Here is a 15,926-nt window from a genome sequence, read left to right as displayed (position 1 = left end):
ATAATGCTAAGAACATCCAGACATGGACGGAAAGCTTTCCATGCAGGGGAAACAGGCCCTGAGGCAAGAGCAAAGTACAAGGAATAAAAGAAATAAGCTGTTGGCTTATGGGCATTAGATTCCAGGATGTATAAGTGTGACAAGATGGAAAGGGTACCAGCCTTGGAACCAGAACCTATAGGTCCAAGTGTGAATCTCAACTTCTGTTTCCTCATCTTGTAAACAGGTTCATGAATACCTACCGCACAGGGTTGCCGTAAGGCTGGTGTGGACACAAAACAACTATTCATCAAGGGCAGGACCATTCACATCATTGAATGCTACCAAATCGCTGGCCCAAGAAAGTTGTGGTCTTTGATTCACTTAATCCTGAAGCATCACATCATCAAGAAGCCCAGAGGTCCTTAGGTGACTTCAGGGGACAGGCATGGAATAAGGTTCCATAAATGTCAACTTGGAAAGAAGAATGAGAGCGATGCTGTGTGGTGCAGCAAGTACCTTGGATTCTAAAACAGGCTCTGTGTGACCTTGGAGGAAATTCTTTTCCTCTCTGGTCTCAGATTCTTATTTATTAAAAAAAAGCGAGGTTGGACTAGCTGATCAGTAAGCTTTTCAGGTGTGCAGCAGGATTCTGGTCTAAGATGCTTTCTCAAGACAGAAGAGACAACACCCAGCCAGATGTGAGCAGGCACAGGCAAGGCCGGAGAGAGGCACAGGCTGGTGGGTTGTGTCAAAGCCTGTTGGTTCAGGCAAGTGGCTGTTCATTGCAGGAGTCAGAGTGACAAGGTCTTTATCAAGAGAGCAGGCTGTGAACAGCAAGAATTAATGCTGCAAGTCACTTTCATGTGGCTCCTCTGTGTGTGTGTGTGCTGGAGGGGGATGGACTTGGTTATGGTTTTTCCTCCTTCCACCTCTTTGGATTATGCTGAAATGTTTCCCCCATTGGAAACAGTATACAAAGTCTCCCGTCTTGGGATGAAACCCCCTCAATACCTCGTGCATTGATTTGGAAGCAACGACTAAAACCGTGTTCACATCACAGCAGCCGAAGCCAACAAAAGAGCGACTTGATCCAATGATGGCACATTGTTTGCAGAGCCGAGCTGCTGCCTCTACAGACAAAAGCCGCATTAGAGATGTGACTCCAGGCTTACAAATAAGAGCGCTGAATCATCCCCGAGCCTTTTGCTACAGTGTTTCCCTCAAGATTTTGTTATAAGCAATTTAAGAGAAAAACAGCCCAACAAGCCAATATTCTTTTCAGAAATATTAGCTAAAGCATATCCAGGGGCCAGAAAATAATTGCTTGTTTCCCCCACCTTCTTGTTCTCTCATCCCTGTGTGGCTGGCCTGCCTCTTTCTGCAACTAAGAGTTGAAGCTACCTGATTCAACACTTTATTCTGCTACCACTGACATTTTAAAGTTGATAGATATCCTAGATTTGCTTTACCTACCTCCCTTAGAATGTTTCCCATAAATAGTTTCTCTCTGGAACTTACTGTCATCCTCTTTGTTACTCATGCCCTCTACTTTTCCTCTTCCTCAATTTGGATCATGATAACCAGCCAAAAAACACAAAAATTCCACTGAGGAAATTGACAGAAAATGCAATTTTAAATATACATTTGCATATCCAATTTGCATATGCAAAATGTATTTTACATGTACAATTACATGCATATGTATGTCTGTATGTTCTGTGTATACATATTTATTATATATGAATTAAATATGTTTGAAACTCTTTGGCATGTGTGTGTGAGGGTGTATGTGTTTATGCAGATTTTTTCTAAATCAGACATGGCAGTATAACACAGGGAAAACAGGCTTTTAATCCAGTTACATGTAGATTGGAAAACATTGATTCCAACCTAAATTCATTCACTCTTTACTCAACAAATACGTATCATTGCCAAACACTGTCCTGGGTGCTAGAGAAATAGTGGTAAATAGGACAGATTTGCTCTTGTTAAAAAAGTATTTGAATTTAGACTCTTTCTACTTCTAAGAGGACTTGGGCAGATCTGCATCTATTATTTAAAGTTAAACTACTTTAAGATAAAATAGGAACAAAAAATATCTGAAGAAAGCAGAAATAAAGAACACTTTCAAACACGTGAGTTGAGTGAATATTGGATACTCAGATAAAAAAATTGACTAAGCTTTTTGAGGGTCAAAGCAAATAAGAAAACATTGAATTAAAAATTAATTTGCTGAAACAACTTCTTTAAAGTAGGAATTTATCATGTTTTCTTTAAATATAGTAAGTGGCATCATGAATAACTCCAACTTTAAAGAAAGATAAAAATACTTTTCAATCATTATACTTTAAAGATAAAAATTAAAATTATGATTATAATCTGGTGAGAACAGTTCTGATAGGGGCTCTGATAATAGTTAAAGAGGCTTTACTTTCCTGGTATCTAATTCAAAGCAAGGAAGAGCAGCTACTGAATTTAATGTTACCATTAGACAGCATGTCTTAAGCATTAGATGTCTTAAGTGAGCTTTGGCCAAGTTGGTGTAATTACTCAATTTATCTAACATGTACTCTAAGGCAGATATTTCATTTGATTAAAGCCAGAGCCCTAAATCTCAAATAGCAGTACCATGAAAAGCAAGTTGACATTTATTGCTGAAAATGAAGTGCCCTTCAGAGAACCCTTTAGTATTTCCATGTTCCAAAAACAGAGGTCATCCATTCCAATGCCCTAACCTGTTTGTGGCCTATCAAACATAAATTGTACATCTGCTTTAATTTTTTTAAAAAAGGGCACACAGACCAGAAGTCAAGAATGTTCACATTAAAAATAAAGATTAAATGCCTCCCTTCCTGGGACGCTAATGCTGGTCCTCCTTTAATGATAAAACTCCCTTCCCAGGTGCCAAGGCCATACTGACTTGCTGTGTACATGCTGGTCCGTTTTTTTTTTTTTTTTTTTGACGCCTTGAAGAAATGTATCCCTGACTTGTTTAATGTTCTTTGTTCTGACAAGACATAAAACTGTGCTGAAAAACATGCTTCTCAGGAGCAGTTTCTCAGAGTAATCTGGGAAGCTGTCTTGCAGGCTATAGTCTTCAGTTTGGCTCAAATAAAACTCTTTTCTATTCTTTTTATAGACTGTTTACTGATTATTTTCACTGACACAGTAGACAGGCAATAAATGGTAACATTATTTAAGCAGAAAGTGAGCCAAAATTTCATACATAGGTTTTTGACCAACTTCCTTAAAGGCAGTTGTACCTACTATTTCCCACGAAACCTCATCTTTGTTCATGAATCTCAGTCAACTTCTATTTTTAGATAAAGGATAATTAAGAATCTTTATAGTCACACAAGAAAGAGGACAAAATGAAAACTCCCAATCCCTAACACCCTCTCCCCTCTTTTTTTCTCTCTGATTGTCTCATAGTCACACTAAGGCTGTATCAAACCTGACCTAGCAGGATTTTTTTTTTCCAACTGCTTAAATGGGGTTTTCATATGACCCAGGGTTAACACATTAAGTAATGAGAGTGTCTCCATAGTAATGATGCTCAATAATAGAGGAGATGCTAGAAAAATTTCTGCTTAGAACAGATGGCATGGCAACCCTTGAAGCTCATCTGAGGTACCATTTTTATTATCTATTATTTAGGACTTAGTGGATCGGTCTTCAGGTTGACAGGATTGTCAAGTGAATTACTGTCCAGGGGCACCACTGAGGTGACAGTTTTTGCTGTTAAATAATTCAGTTTATTTGAAAGCACTTGTTACACTACACAACATGCATGGATGGACTGATGACAGAAGCGTCCGTCAAACTGAGCCAGTCTCCATACTGGGTTGATAGGCTCAGGAGACCACGCCCCCTCCACCTATTTATTTGGCTGACATCAGGGTCTCTAATTGTAATCAACTGTGAAGTGTAGTCAGTCTGGACAGGCCAGCCATGTCTAAAAGCCTGGCCTCCTGCTGAATGTCTGCTCTTCTCCTGTCGAGGATTCCACAGGGATTTCTGAGCTCCAATTACGAGGTTGGAAGAAAATTAGGAACATTCGAATCAGATGTGAATTGTATGCTGCTATTGTGCTGAGTATTTAATATAAGCAAGCTAGGTAGGTGGGCAGAGTGTATTCTTTTGCGCTGCCTCAAATCAGGTGTTCCTTGAAGCATGATGCCATTGGGGCTGCTGCAGAACTAGAGCAGACATCCACAGAGCTCCCAAAGTTCTATGCTGGTTGGTATCTTAGAACCTGACTAGTCCTACCCTCTCATTCTACGGATGGTGACACTCAAGTTCAGAAAGATTAAATACTTTGTCAAGGTTATACAGTTGATAAGAGAGAGAATCAAGACTATGAAAAGTCTTTTTTTTTTTTTGGCTACTTTTCAGTCTTCCTTCATTATAAGGCCAATAGACACTATGTCTGATATGCAAAATCGATGTCAAAAGTAAAAGAGTTTGAGAAAAAGACTCAATGCTGGATATTTAAAATGATTAGGTAAAAGAGAGGGCAGTGAAATGTTGTTCTTGAAAGAATGTCACCAATTACCAGGCATGAGAAGGCTAAAGATGCACCTAGGGAAACAACACTCCCCTGTGTTCTTTAGAGAATTGACTGGCACCTTCCCTTAAGGAAATATGAGCTGGGCTCAAGGAGATTTAACAAATATTAAGGGGAAAAAAAACCCTTCATATTTCAATCTGCAGCTCAATTATCCAAATGAATAAAACTACAGGCCATATAAGGTGCCTGTCTCTGTGCCTGTGTTTTGTTTATCTGAGTGTATTGCGCACGTGTTTATGTATGTGTGTGTGTTCGTGTTTGCACACACATACATGTCTGTGTGCATCTGTGTATGTATGTATACAGGTGTTCTGTGTGTGTGTGCATTCAGGCCTCAGGCACAGCGAGGAAGTGCAGTTTTCACACCGAAGAGAATCCCAGGCTGATCTGTACCCCAGCACTGACATTTACTAGCTTTGGCATCTTGAGCAAATTGTATCATTTATCTGAATCTCAGTTTCCCTATCTATGAAATGGCATGTTTAATACTACAAAATGGAAAGGTCAACCACTGTTTTTAGTCACTGAGCTTTTTTAGTAACTAAACGGAATTCACTGCCTTTCCACAAAATTTGGTCATATTTTATTGTCGAATATCCAAGATGATTTGCCTCCCAAATAACTAACCATAGTATCCCAATGCATACACGGTCCTCATAAAAATATGTGTTGCCTCAATCAATCCTTATAGCAACGCCATGAAGGAGGAGCAGCTTTTTCCACTTTATACATGAGAGGACTGAGGTTCAGAGGGGAAGTCATCTGCCTAGAGTCACCCAGGGAGTGTTTGGGGATCTGGGACACAAACCCACATCTGACTCCAAAGCCAGGCTTGCCACCCCTCTGTCCTCCACCTCACCATCGCACAAGGCTGCTGGGAAGAACAACAATGTGTTGGCTGTGGAATTGGCACTGGCATCCTGGTTCTCTTTACCCAGCTAACCTTTGCCCTCTTCCCTGATACATCTGTTTTTCCCTTGTTAGCCCAGCTGGTCCACGATTTCTTAAAGCCAACCCTCTATTCTGCCCCAGCGGAGACACTAAGAAGATGGTGGCATTGGAGGAAATTCAAACTGGACATAGAGTGAATGCTGGCTTCCCTTGGAAATACATCTACTGGCACATCTTAAAGCCTTGCCTTGCAAATTTCTGACAGGCACTTCAGGGCTGCAGTCTACCACTCCTGGTATTCTACCCACGGAAAGATAGAAGGAGAACTGCCGGGACATGACTGTATAAGCCCTTCCTAATCCCTGGAGTCTCGTAAATCCTTTAACTCTTCAAATATTGAACTATAAGAACTTGGTTTACAGAAACATTATGGTCATAGGAGGCCCAGGGACTGAGCTATGAAATTCAGAGAAGGCAAGGGAACCAAAAGACTGTCAGGGGGATACCTTGAAACTAGCTTAAATATAATCAGTGGGAAACAGAAGCAAAATCCTATATATAAAATTATTATTTTTGTTTAGCAAGACAGACCGTCTCAATTTTGCACAGAAAATTGCATAGGAAGAAGCCTCTCAGTAGAGCCATTTAAAAGCAATTTAACATTTTTAATAAGGCAACTCTTCCTGATTCTCAACTATTTAGCCATGAAACCTTAAAATCCAGTGAAAGTGTTTTGAAGAAATGCTGCTTTACAAATTTTGTCTATTTAACAACGTAAGAATATGAACATTCTTTAGAGACTTAAATATAATCATAATGACAACTATTGAATTTCCTAACCGCCCTTCATGTAATTCAATGGCTATAAACTATGGGTTTGCTTTTCTGATACTTTGTCTCAAAATTGTAAAGAAGGTCAGTTTTATCCAGCAGCCTGCAAATTTCTAAGCGATTTTGTCTTGTTCGCAAGCAGTCACTTAGAAACATAAAGCAGAATATATTGCATGATAAATAAGAACCCATGAGAGGTTTTGTATTTCATTCATTAACTGTTCTTCAAAGGCTCTGCATGGGAGTTATTCCCACCATCTAAGTGCTGAAACCATGGTACCAGGAGAGATGACAAAGCCAGTGTCACTCCATGAGCCAGAGGGGAGGAGCAATTTTCCTCTCTCTCTTAAGGGCAGTGGACAGCACACTGGTCTAGCATTTGGTAGATTAAGGCTCTGGGCTACCTTCCAAAGCCAAGTTGCCTTGCTGAGGCTCAGATTCTTCCTCCAGAAGGTCAGAATGATCATAGTCCCGACTACATGAGATTTCAAGAGGATTTAATTCAACATAAGATAGTGTTGGCAAACCAAAATCTTCCCCTTTATAAATTTATAAATTTATTTATTTATTGGCTGCGTTGGGTCTTCGTTGCTGCACATGGGCTCTCTCTAGTTGCGGTGCGCTGGGGCTACTCTTCATTGTGGTGTGCGGGCTCCTCACTGCCATGGCTTCTCTTGTTACGGAGCATGGGCTCTAGGCACATGGGCTTCAGTAGTTGTGGTGCATGGGCTTCAGTAGTTGTGGCACATGGGCTCAATAGTTGTGGCGCACAGACTTAGTTGCTCTGCGGCATGTGGGATCTTCCTGGAGCAGGGATCAAACCCGTGTTCCCTGCATTGGCAGGTGGATTCTTATCCACTGCGCCACCTAGGAAGCCCCCAAATCTTCCCTTTTAAAGTAAGAAAATCTTGGCATCTTTAGGGTTGCTTCTCTGTATACCTACTCTGACCAGGGGCAAATACTCAACTTTGCAGCATAATCACTCTCACTGTTTAAAACCACCCTTTTCCATTGCCATAGACCGGCCATAAAACCTATACCCTGGTTCCTGAGAGTTACAAAAATGTGTGAGGAAGCCGACACAGAACCACGCCACTGCTAGAAAAACAGATTCGGCCCTGATGTGTCTATGGATGTCATCTTCTTGGCCACCGTCTAGTGCAGCCACAATGCACACTTCCTGTCTCCCTCCAGGGCTTTGCTGTTCTTCGTGATAAGCTCACCATCATGCATACACTTTGACTTCTTGCTTATTTTACTTATTTGCTGTCTCCTGCATTAGAAGGTAAGCTTCATGCAAGCAGGAGTATTTGTCTGTTTCATTCACTGTCATATTTTCGCACCAAGAACAATGACCGACATACAGAAAAGTGAATGAATGAGGTCCAGCTCGTGACCATCACACACATGCTCATATATCTGCAGCCAAAGGAAACCTGGAAACTATTAGAAGTGGTCTGTTAAGGCTTACGCTGTTTTTAATGTTTCAATTCTGATATGTCAAAGCCCATAAAATAATTTGGTTATTTTTTTAATATTTTCTCCCACTGGCCTTGTCAACCGTTTCTTGTTCAAGTTATCTTTGTCCTTTTAGTTTTTATTTTCTCTATGAAGAAGGAGTATAGCTCATACCTCAGATATTAATCTTAGACTCATAGAAAAAATACAAGCCATAATGAGGCAGTGCTATCCACTGAACGTTTGTGTCCCTCCCAAATTCATATGTTGAAACCTAATTCCTGATATGATGGTGTATGGAGGTGGGGCCTTTGGAAGATGATTAGATCATCAGGCAAAGTCCTCATCAATAGGACTAATGCCCTTGGAGCTTGGGATTAACACACACATATTACTACATATAAGATAACCAACAAGGACCTACCGTATAGCACAGGGAACTATACTCAATATTCTGTGATAACCTATATGAGAGAAGAATCTGAAGAAGGATGAATATATGTATGTGTATAACTGAATCACTTTGCTATACACCTGAAACTAACACAACATTGTAAGTAAATCAAGTATAATTCAATAAAAACAAACAAACAAACAAACAAAAAAACAGAGACCCTGGAGAGCTCCCTCATCCCTTCCACTGTGTGAGGACTGGAGCAAGAAAACAGCTGTTTATGAACCAGGAAGCAGGCGCTCACCAGGCACCAAATCTACCAGAGCCTTCATCTTGGACTTCCACCCTCTAGAACTGCCAGAAATGTTTCTGTAGTTTACAAGTCACCCAGTCTATGGTATTTTGTCACAGCAGTCCAAAAGGACTAAGCAGGGAGTCTCCACCTCCATTAGAATTTATGTGTAAATTTCAAATCTACTCCCCTAAGCAATTACTCATCATTTACTGTTCATAAATTTCCACTGTATACGCAGTTGCAAGAAACTAAAGTGTGACTATAAACAGCACTAATAATAAATAGGCACAAACATTTTTTACCCTGCTCTGTTCCCACAGTACTTGGGGGATCTGTTGACTTATTCTGTGGCAGATTGGAAAGAGGGGGTTGTGTTAGAAGTCATGACCCAACCACTAGTGACGCTGTTCCCATATTTTACAGTCTGGGAATCACTACTTAGAAAACTTTAGTTTTGTTCATTAGCTGCAACAGTTGAAGATGAGCCTGTGGGGATCTTTAATGAGAAAGAACCAGTGGAAGTGAAGCAGGAGAAGTGAAAACCAGAAAATCCCACGAGAGTGTTGCTTTCCTGAACTTTTAAAAGGAGCTTTCCCCCACCTTTATACAATCACTCAGTGAGTGGACAAGGTTTGGTGATGCAGGAAAGGGATACTTCTTTCTGAATTTAATTTCCTCAGGTGTCTGGCTCCTTGAGTTTGCGACACACTTCATTCCGTAGGATTTTCCTAAATAAAACTCTGCACTTTGCTCGCACAGGAAGAAACAGAATGTGATTCTATTTTCATTTTCAGAGCCAGTGCAAACACTTATTTGTTAGATGTTGTTGAAGAGAGTGTTAAATGATGCAATGGTGGTGGTGAAGTGTCTTAATGTCACCCTGTCCCACCTACGATTTTGCTGCTTCCTTTCTGACCTGCACTTGGTCACTTCTGCTCTCAGGGAATTTTCCAGATAAAACCCTGTGACCGGCAATCCGTGAGTTAGAGACACAGAAAGCTTTAAATTTATCTTGCCTATTTCCAGAGAGAAAGATGCAATGTAGATAGAGAAGGATGTCCTGTTTGAAGACATTTGCTTCATCTTAGAAAGTCTAAATTCGTCCCCCAAATGTGCATATATGTTACAAATACATTTATTTCTCTTTTAATTTTATTATGGAGAGTCTTTGGTGCTTTGACATACACCAAGTAGTGATGGCAGGAAAAGTAAGCTTGGGACATTATTACTTATAATATGCAGCAAAAAGCACTCACCAGCACTGACAGTGATCGCTTCGATAAACTGCTCTCTCCAGCTGTTTGTCCCAACCACAAGGGCTAGATTTGTCTTCTTGATAAGTTTGTCCACGGTACTCTAGAAAGGGTGAAAAGAATCAGATAATAACTGATGGATTGGTTAAGACCTTGGGAAATCTCAGACCTTGGATGATTTTGAATACCCCAGAGTTATATAAAGGGTAGCAGCTGTTATGCTCAGAACAAGAGTGTTGACATCAAACACTGTTACGATTATGCAAACAAGCCTAGTCCTTACTTGGAAACATCCTGAAATGGAAACTTCTTCCTAGCAAATACAAGCCTCCTTCACTGCCTAATAGCCAAGGAAGAATAGCCTCAGTGGTTACATTACAATCCAGGGTGTTGCAAAAGCCCATCCCTTCCCCTTGGATGCTTCAGGAACTTGCTTCTCTCCTGGCTTCATCTAGTGTGCTGTCTGCAACTGAATTAATCTATGGCCTACTTAGCATTACCTATCGGTGAATAAGTGGACTTTTCTTCCCTACTGGTTTTGTCAGCCTGGTGGCTGATAGAGAATTCATTTCACCTGACTCCTGTTGCAAACAAGAAAAGATAAATCTGCATGGTTTCGGGCACACTGCAATGACCTTGCACTGAATTTCCCCCTGCTTTACCAGCACTGAGTCTCTTATTTTTCTTTTTCTTCAAGACCTTTTTAAAGCACTTGGTTCTGTACAATTAGCACTCAGCTTTCTAAATAAATGTCAGTTCATGGAACAACAGGAGCAGCCAAGCATTCACAAGAAAACTAAGTAAGCAGATGCACCCAAAGCGCTACCACAAATCACAGCAACTACAGGGAGAAGGGCCACCTCTGGGACTTGAGGCTGTTCTTCCCAGAGAGACTACCACACAGACTAGCCTACCACACGCCCCACACTTACTGTCAGAGCATCCTCGAATCCCCCCCCACTCACTGCAAAGAGGCAGAAAACATGTATTATTTGTCTTTGGTCAAAATCTGTACATATTTAACACAGTGTCCCTGAATTGACTAAGAGTTGAGGGAGGGAGAGAGCATGTTATCAGCTAACCAGGAGGAAGGAAAACGTGATTTGAGGGGCCCCTCCAGAAGGCTATAGCTACATTATTAGAATGTCAAGTGTGTTAGTTCAATCGCCATTTGAACTGACTTGAAACATTGAGACGATGATAAACGTGAAAGGGCCCATCTCCAACTGGCCCACTCTGTATTTTCAACCTCATGGTTTGCTAGATTGTTTATGCTTATGGTGGTGACCTTTTGGCCTCTAGCTTTGTGTCTAGAACTGCTAGTGCCCCTGATAAGAGCTATAACTGTCAGGGCTCTTGGCCACCATAACTAGAAGCACATGACGAGCATCTGACTTTTCTCTGGACTCAGCCAATCTTATCAAGCACTCTGAGTATCTTGGCTGATGCCAATTCGAAGTTCTTTGTAGAATGTAACAAGAAATGACCTTGACTTTTCTTAAATGTGATGGAAACTTGGGGCAGGTCTCTCCAAAGGAGCCCTCTTTATTCTAAAGCCAAGGAAGAGAATCCCATCACCTGGGGGATAAATAATTGAAGAGAGAAACTGCTCTAACAGTTAAACACATACTTGCCTCAAAAAAAATCTCTAAAGAACAAGGTTTTAAGATAAACTAAACTTAAAATGTATATATATGTAAAACCTCTGGTAGATTGTAAACTTTAGTTCATGTTAACCCTGGGGGACTATGAGACAGCCTGGGTTCTTCCCTGGACTTAATTTGCATATGTGTCCTCTCTTGACCTATAGGAGGAGAGGAGCGAATAAGATGAATTTGAAATTTGATACTTGAACGTTGCCATGGACACTGACCTGGAGCTTTCCTAAATGTCAGTCATTAGCTCTTCACTGTGCTAGTCTGTAGCAATTGTTTTAACCTCCCTCTCAGCCACAGGTGTTAGAAAATCCCAGCCCTTGGTCACAACGTAGTAAACAAGAACCCAGTGGGCAAAGCAGACTTGGACATTGTGAGGCATCACCCACATTTGGGTCTTTAATGCAGTTCCGAGGGCTCTGAATGGCTATGGTCTAGAAAAAATTTCTTAGAAGAATATGATATCAACACTGATGCTAGAGGGCACTTCAGAAACATGCCTCAAGGTGCCCGTCAGTGTTACCAATAACCATTCTGATGAATTTGGAGGAGATGGGAGGAACAGTCTCTGGAAACTATTCTAGGAAGATAAGTACTCCACACAACTAGACTTATGGAGAGAGACTTGGGGGACTTGCAAACGTTCAGATCATTGGAGTGGTTACCAGAGAGAGCTTTGGACCCAAGAAAACTTGGCCGCCTAGAAGACTGTGCCCTGCCATACCCTTCCTATAGGAGGTGACCGTGATTACTCTTCCTGGTCATGGGTGCATGGAAGGGGAAGGCTTGGGGTTGTCCTGTAAGGGAGAGGGCATACAATCCTTCCCCATGAGAGTCCTAGCAGGGGTGGAGACAAGCGTCTACAGAAATGCCAAGCTGTAGAATCTCTGCTGTCGCAAGTGGCACCATGCCCTCCAGTTTCAGGTGAAAAGCGGGTATGTGAGGAAGAGTGAAGACAGACGCATGTGAACAGATTGGTCCATGGAAATGGACAGTCTGAGATATCTCTGCCTCAGGAATTTCAGGGAACTTGTGCATATACCAGTCACATGTGTGCAGCGAGCCAGGTTCTGGATCAAATACTGGGTGGGCTCAGGTGGTCGGGGTCTGCCTAGAAAGCACTGGTCCCAGTGTTTGCCCTGCTCTTTCTTTCTACCTGAAGTGAGTGAAAGGATGAGTTAGCAGCTACATCTGCAGGGGCCTGAAGGGGAAAGTTTAATTGCATTTTTATCTTTTAAATGCCACTTTAACTTGCAAAGACATTTTTCTTTCCACCTGTCACCTATCAGGCACCTTCATTTGTGAACTAAATTAAAAAAAAATAATGAACGGGCCCAGTGAAAGGCAAAGAAGCCACGATTGTGACAACTCCAGATATGCTCCTGAGGCTTCTAGGTCGGTGGCCTGATTCTTCCTTTTGGAATCTTCATTCTGGTTTTCCAAATAGGAGCAGAATCTGCTTTAGAAAAAAGAATGAGGAAAATGCTGCTGTGCTCTGGCTTGTAGTTTTGGAAAGCCAGAGAGAGGCTGCTCCTTTCACGTCTCGCTGCAGAACGAAGGTACGGCTCTACTGGGGGCTTCCAGGTGTGAGGACCATGTGAGTGACATGGGATGGGAGCTGGAGTAGGGGCCGAGGGAGCAGCTGAGAGAAAAAGGTGGACGAAAAAGGTTCACCTCAAAGTCCTAAGCTCACCCTAAGGCCCATCTGCTTAACTTCTGAAAAATGACTTTCCTCATGCAAAGAACTGGAAATCCAGTTTTATCAGCTGAATTATAAACTCTCTGGTTACAGGTACTCTACCTTCAGTTTGTGGATTGTGCACAAGTGTGCTAGGATCTTAAGAAGGTGACTACATGTACAGGAGAGCTTGCCAATGGCATGTTCCATAGGGGAAACTTACCACCCTCTCATCAGAACAAAAGCTTCATTTTCAGCAGTGTCAAGGTTTTGCTTCTACTAGATTGATTAGCTTTTTCAAATAAAGCATGGTTTCTTCCACACATAACAACCCCTTGGAATCCACCTTTGCCTCTTCCTTGTTATCTGCTCAAAGCCCTCCCTTTAGGGCACCTTCGACCCTGTGCTGTGATGGGTGTCACACACAGATCCTGATTCTGATGCTGTTTGGTTTGTAGGACCTCTTGGTTCTCTACCAGCTCTCAAATTCCTTTTCTGCTCGGAAGGCCTCGCTATCAATGAGCCGGTTCCTGAAATTACATCTGCCTCTCGTACAGCACAGACCAACACTATGAACTGTTTTGGTCCCAAGATGGGCCAGACCTCCTGAGTGGGCAGTGCTCGGGAGCGTACCTTAAACTCGTAGGATTCTTCAATGATCACTTCCAGCCTGGTGTGCTCTCCCAGAATGGGGCGCCCCATTTCCGCAATGCGCCTCTCCTCCTCCTCTTTGCTGGTCAGCGGCTGCTTGTCATCACATTCCTCTGTGAAAGGGAAGGGCAAGAGAGTGAGAATGGACTCAGATTTATTTGGAAACCCCTGGATCCTGACACAAGCAAACCAAGAAGGAAGGAAGCCCTGATGACCTACTGAAAGTCCCTGGGGTGCTGTCGTAAAGCTGTGGGGGAGAACTGGACAGACGCTTGTTGTGTGGGGCAGCGATCGCTGTGATAGCAAGTGATTGTAATATCCCACACCCTAAGCACCTGCCAAAGAGCAGATCAGGAAAAGCAACTTATAGGGTCATATCACTGGGAAAGACTCTGCCTGCATGTTTTCTATGTTGAAGGAATCACCCAGCTGTCCCCTGGGACTCTGGCTCACCTGGCTGTTTGTACACATCCTTTTAGCACGTGACTGTGGAAACACAAAAGTTCCAGAGTGACTCAAGGGATGGAAGAATCTGGCATCCTCCTCTCTACTTTCTAGAGGCAACTATCTAAATGCCCCAGGGCCAAAGAGATGATAGATGGGAAATTCTGATCTTAGCTTCTTACTTGTCAAGAGCCCCTGCTGCAAGTTAAGAAGCAACACATCCATCCATGCATTCCACATTTCAGTAAGATACCTGCGTTCCAGAGCTGCCTCTCTCTGGTGCAAAGCTGAGATGGGTTGGGAGGACTTTGACTATATTAATCTTAAAGGAAATGGGGAGAGTGAGGGTGAGGCCTTTGGGAAGTTAATACTACTCACCATGGGGGCATGATTATTTCCGGAACCACCACATAGCTTACACTGCAGGAGAGGCTGGTGGGTGCTGAGAAAATGTTAATGGACTTGAGAGTCCATTAATGAGGGGAAGCTCACAGTTGGCTTCTCTGTGTGAAGGTCATTGGGATAAATCCCACACTGAAAAGGCCATGTACATGTGAAGGACAAACACTAATCTTATAAACACTCAGCTTCCTGTCCTTCAGGCTCAGGATGCTGGAACAAGACAGGCCACTTCCCCTCACAGTCAAGCTGAGTGGACCTCATCTCTGAGGAACAGTATCAGTGGTATAGAAAGACCGCAGCCTGGATGCCCTCGCTTCTAGAATCTTCCAGGCAAACTGTCTGCAGTAGGGCTGAGGAGAAATGAGGAAGGGAGGGACTCCTAGCCCAGACTCCTTGCCTTTTGCATTTAGGCATCAGCTGTTGCAGGAGTCCTCACCTCCCATCCCTCCAAAGACACACGGCTTCCCTCTGCTGAGGGACCCTGCCATGGTGGGTCTATTTGATGCTCTAGCAAAGGATGCAGAAGACTAGTTCCCAGACCAGTTGTTGACTGCTGGGGCATGGAGCAGATGGGCTAGAGGCACTGCTCGCCTTCTATATACCAAGTGTTAAAACCAAGCAAAGGCAAAAGCAGAATGCAGCATATCAATGAATTCTTTGGTATGTATTCAATAGTGTCTTCCTAAAAGAATATTTCAGAATCTGCTTTCGCATCCCCAGTAATTATAAGGCCCCAAAGAAATTAGATGAAGACTAAAAATAAGCGATTTGTGACTAGCCAAAATCTGCTAAGTGTTAGCAGATGTGAAAAAGAGGTGCAAGTAGATTAATTTTAATGGTAAACGTTATTTTTTATAGTAGGCTTGGGGTGTTATTTGATTTGTCCTTGAAATTAAGTGTGTAGAGTCAAGGGGGTGGGCTGAGATATGCGAAGTCCCATTTATCCAGTGCTCAAACCAATCATATTTTGATTCCCACTGCTTTCTGATCTTGAAGCCAGGATGATGTTTATTAGAGTTTTCATAGGAGCAGTTATATTAGTGTCTTTGTTCACAACTTTGGCTAAACATGGATATCCTGGAGACTTACATCAAATGAGAATTACTTTTCCAGAAGAACTATTACAGCTTGGATTTTAATTTGAATTACAAAGACATTTGGGGGACAATATTTATTATGTCCCCCTTTTAACAATTTACTTATAAATGGGAAGCTGCTTTTAATGGGATTCAAGTCAATTTAGGTAGAAAAAAATAGAGAAATTACAAAAGAAAGGTGATTTGGTGGCATTGTTGAAAGCTGCATTTCACAAAATGAAATGATTTGGAACATGGTATTAAATAAATGGGCGTGGTAGTAAATGAAATCAAATCATGTAGTGAGTGAAAAGGTTATTCCTTTTTTAATCATCCTTTTGTCCTT

At 42.1% G+C, this 15,926-nt stretch overlaps 1 protein-coding gene across 4 annotated transcripts in view; it reads right to left on the bottom strand.

Annotated features, from left to right (window-relative positions):
• Positions 1-15,926, bottom strand: part of SLC8A1 (solute carrier family 8 member A1) — a 408,133-nt gene that overhangs the window by 55,894 nt on the left and 336,313 nt on the right. For all 4 annotated transcript variants that reach the window (XM_057740995.1, XM_057740996.1, XM_057740999.1 and 1 more), the window contains 2 exons: positions 13,641-13,771; positions 9,678-9,777 (listed from right to left, as the gene is read on the bottom strand). In XM_057740995.1, the coding sequence (XP_057596978.1) occupies positions 9,678-9,777; positions 13,641-13,771 (231 nt within the window). The remainder of the gene's footprint in view (positions 1-9,677; positions 9,778-13,640; positions 13,772-15,926) is intronic.

Source organism: Hippopotamus amphibius, chromosome 7, assembly GCF_030028045.1.
Source record: "Hippopotamus amphibius kiboko isolate mHipAmp2 chromosome 7, mHipAmp2.hap2, whole genome shotgun sequence".
Classification (NCBI taxonomy): Eukaryota; Metazoa; Chordata; class Mammalia; order Artiodactyla; family Hippopotamidae; genus Hippopotamus; species Hippopotamus amphibius.
The sequence above is the reverse complement of the archived record's forward strand: the minus strand, read 5'-3'. Positions and strand labels throughout refer to the sequence as shown.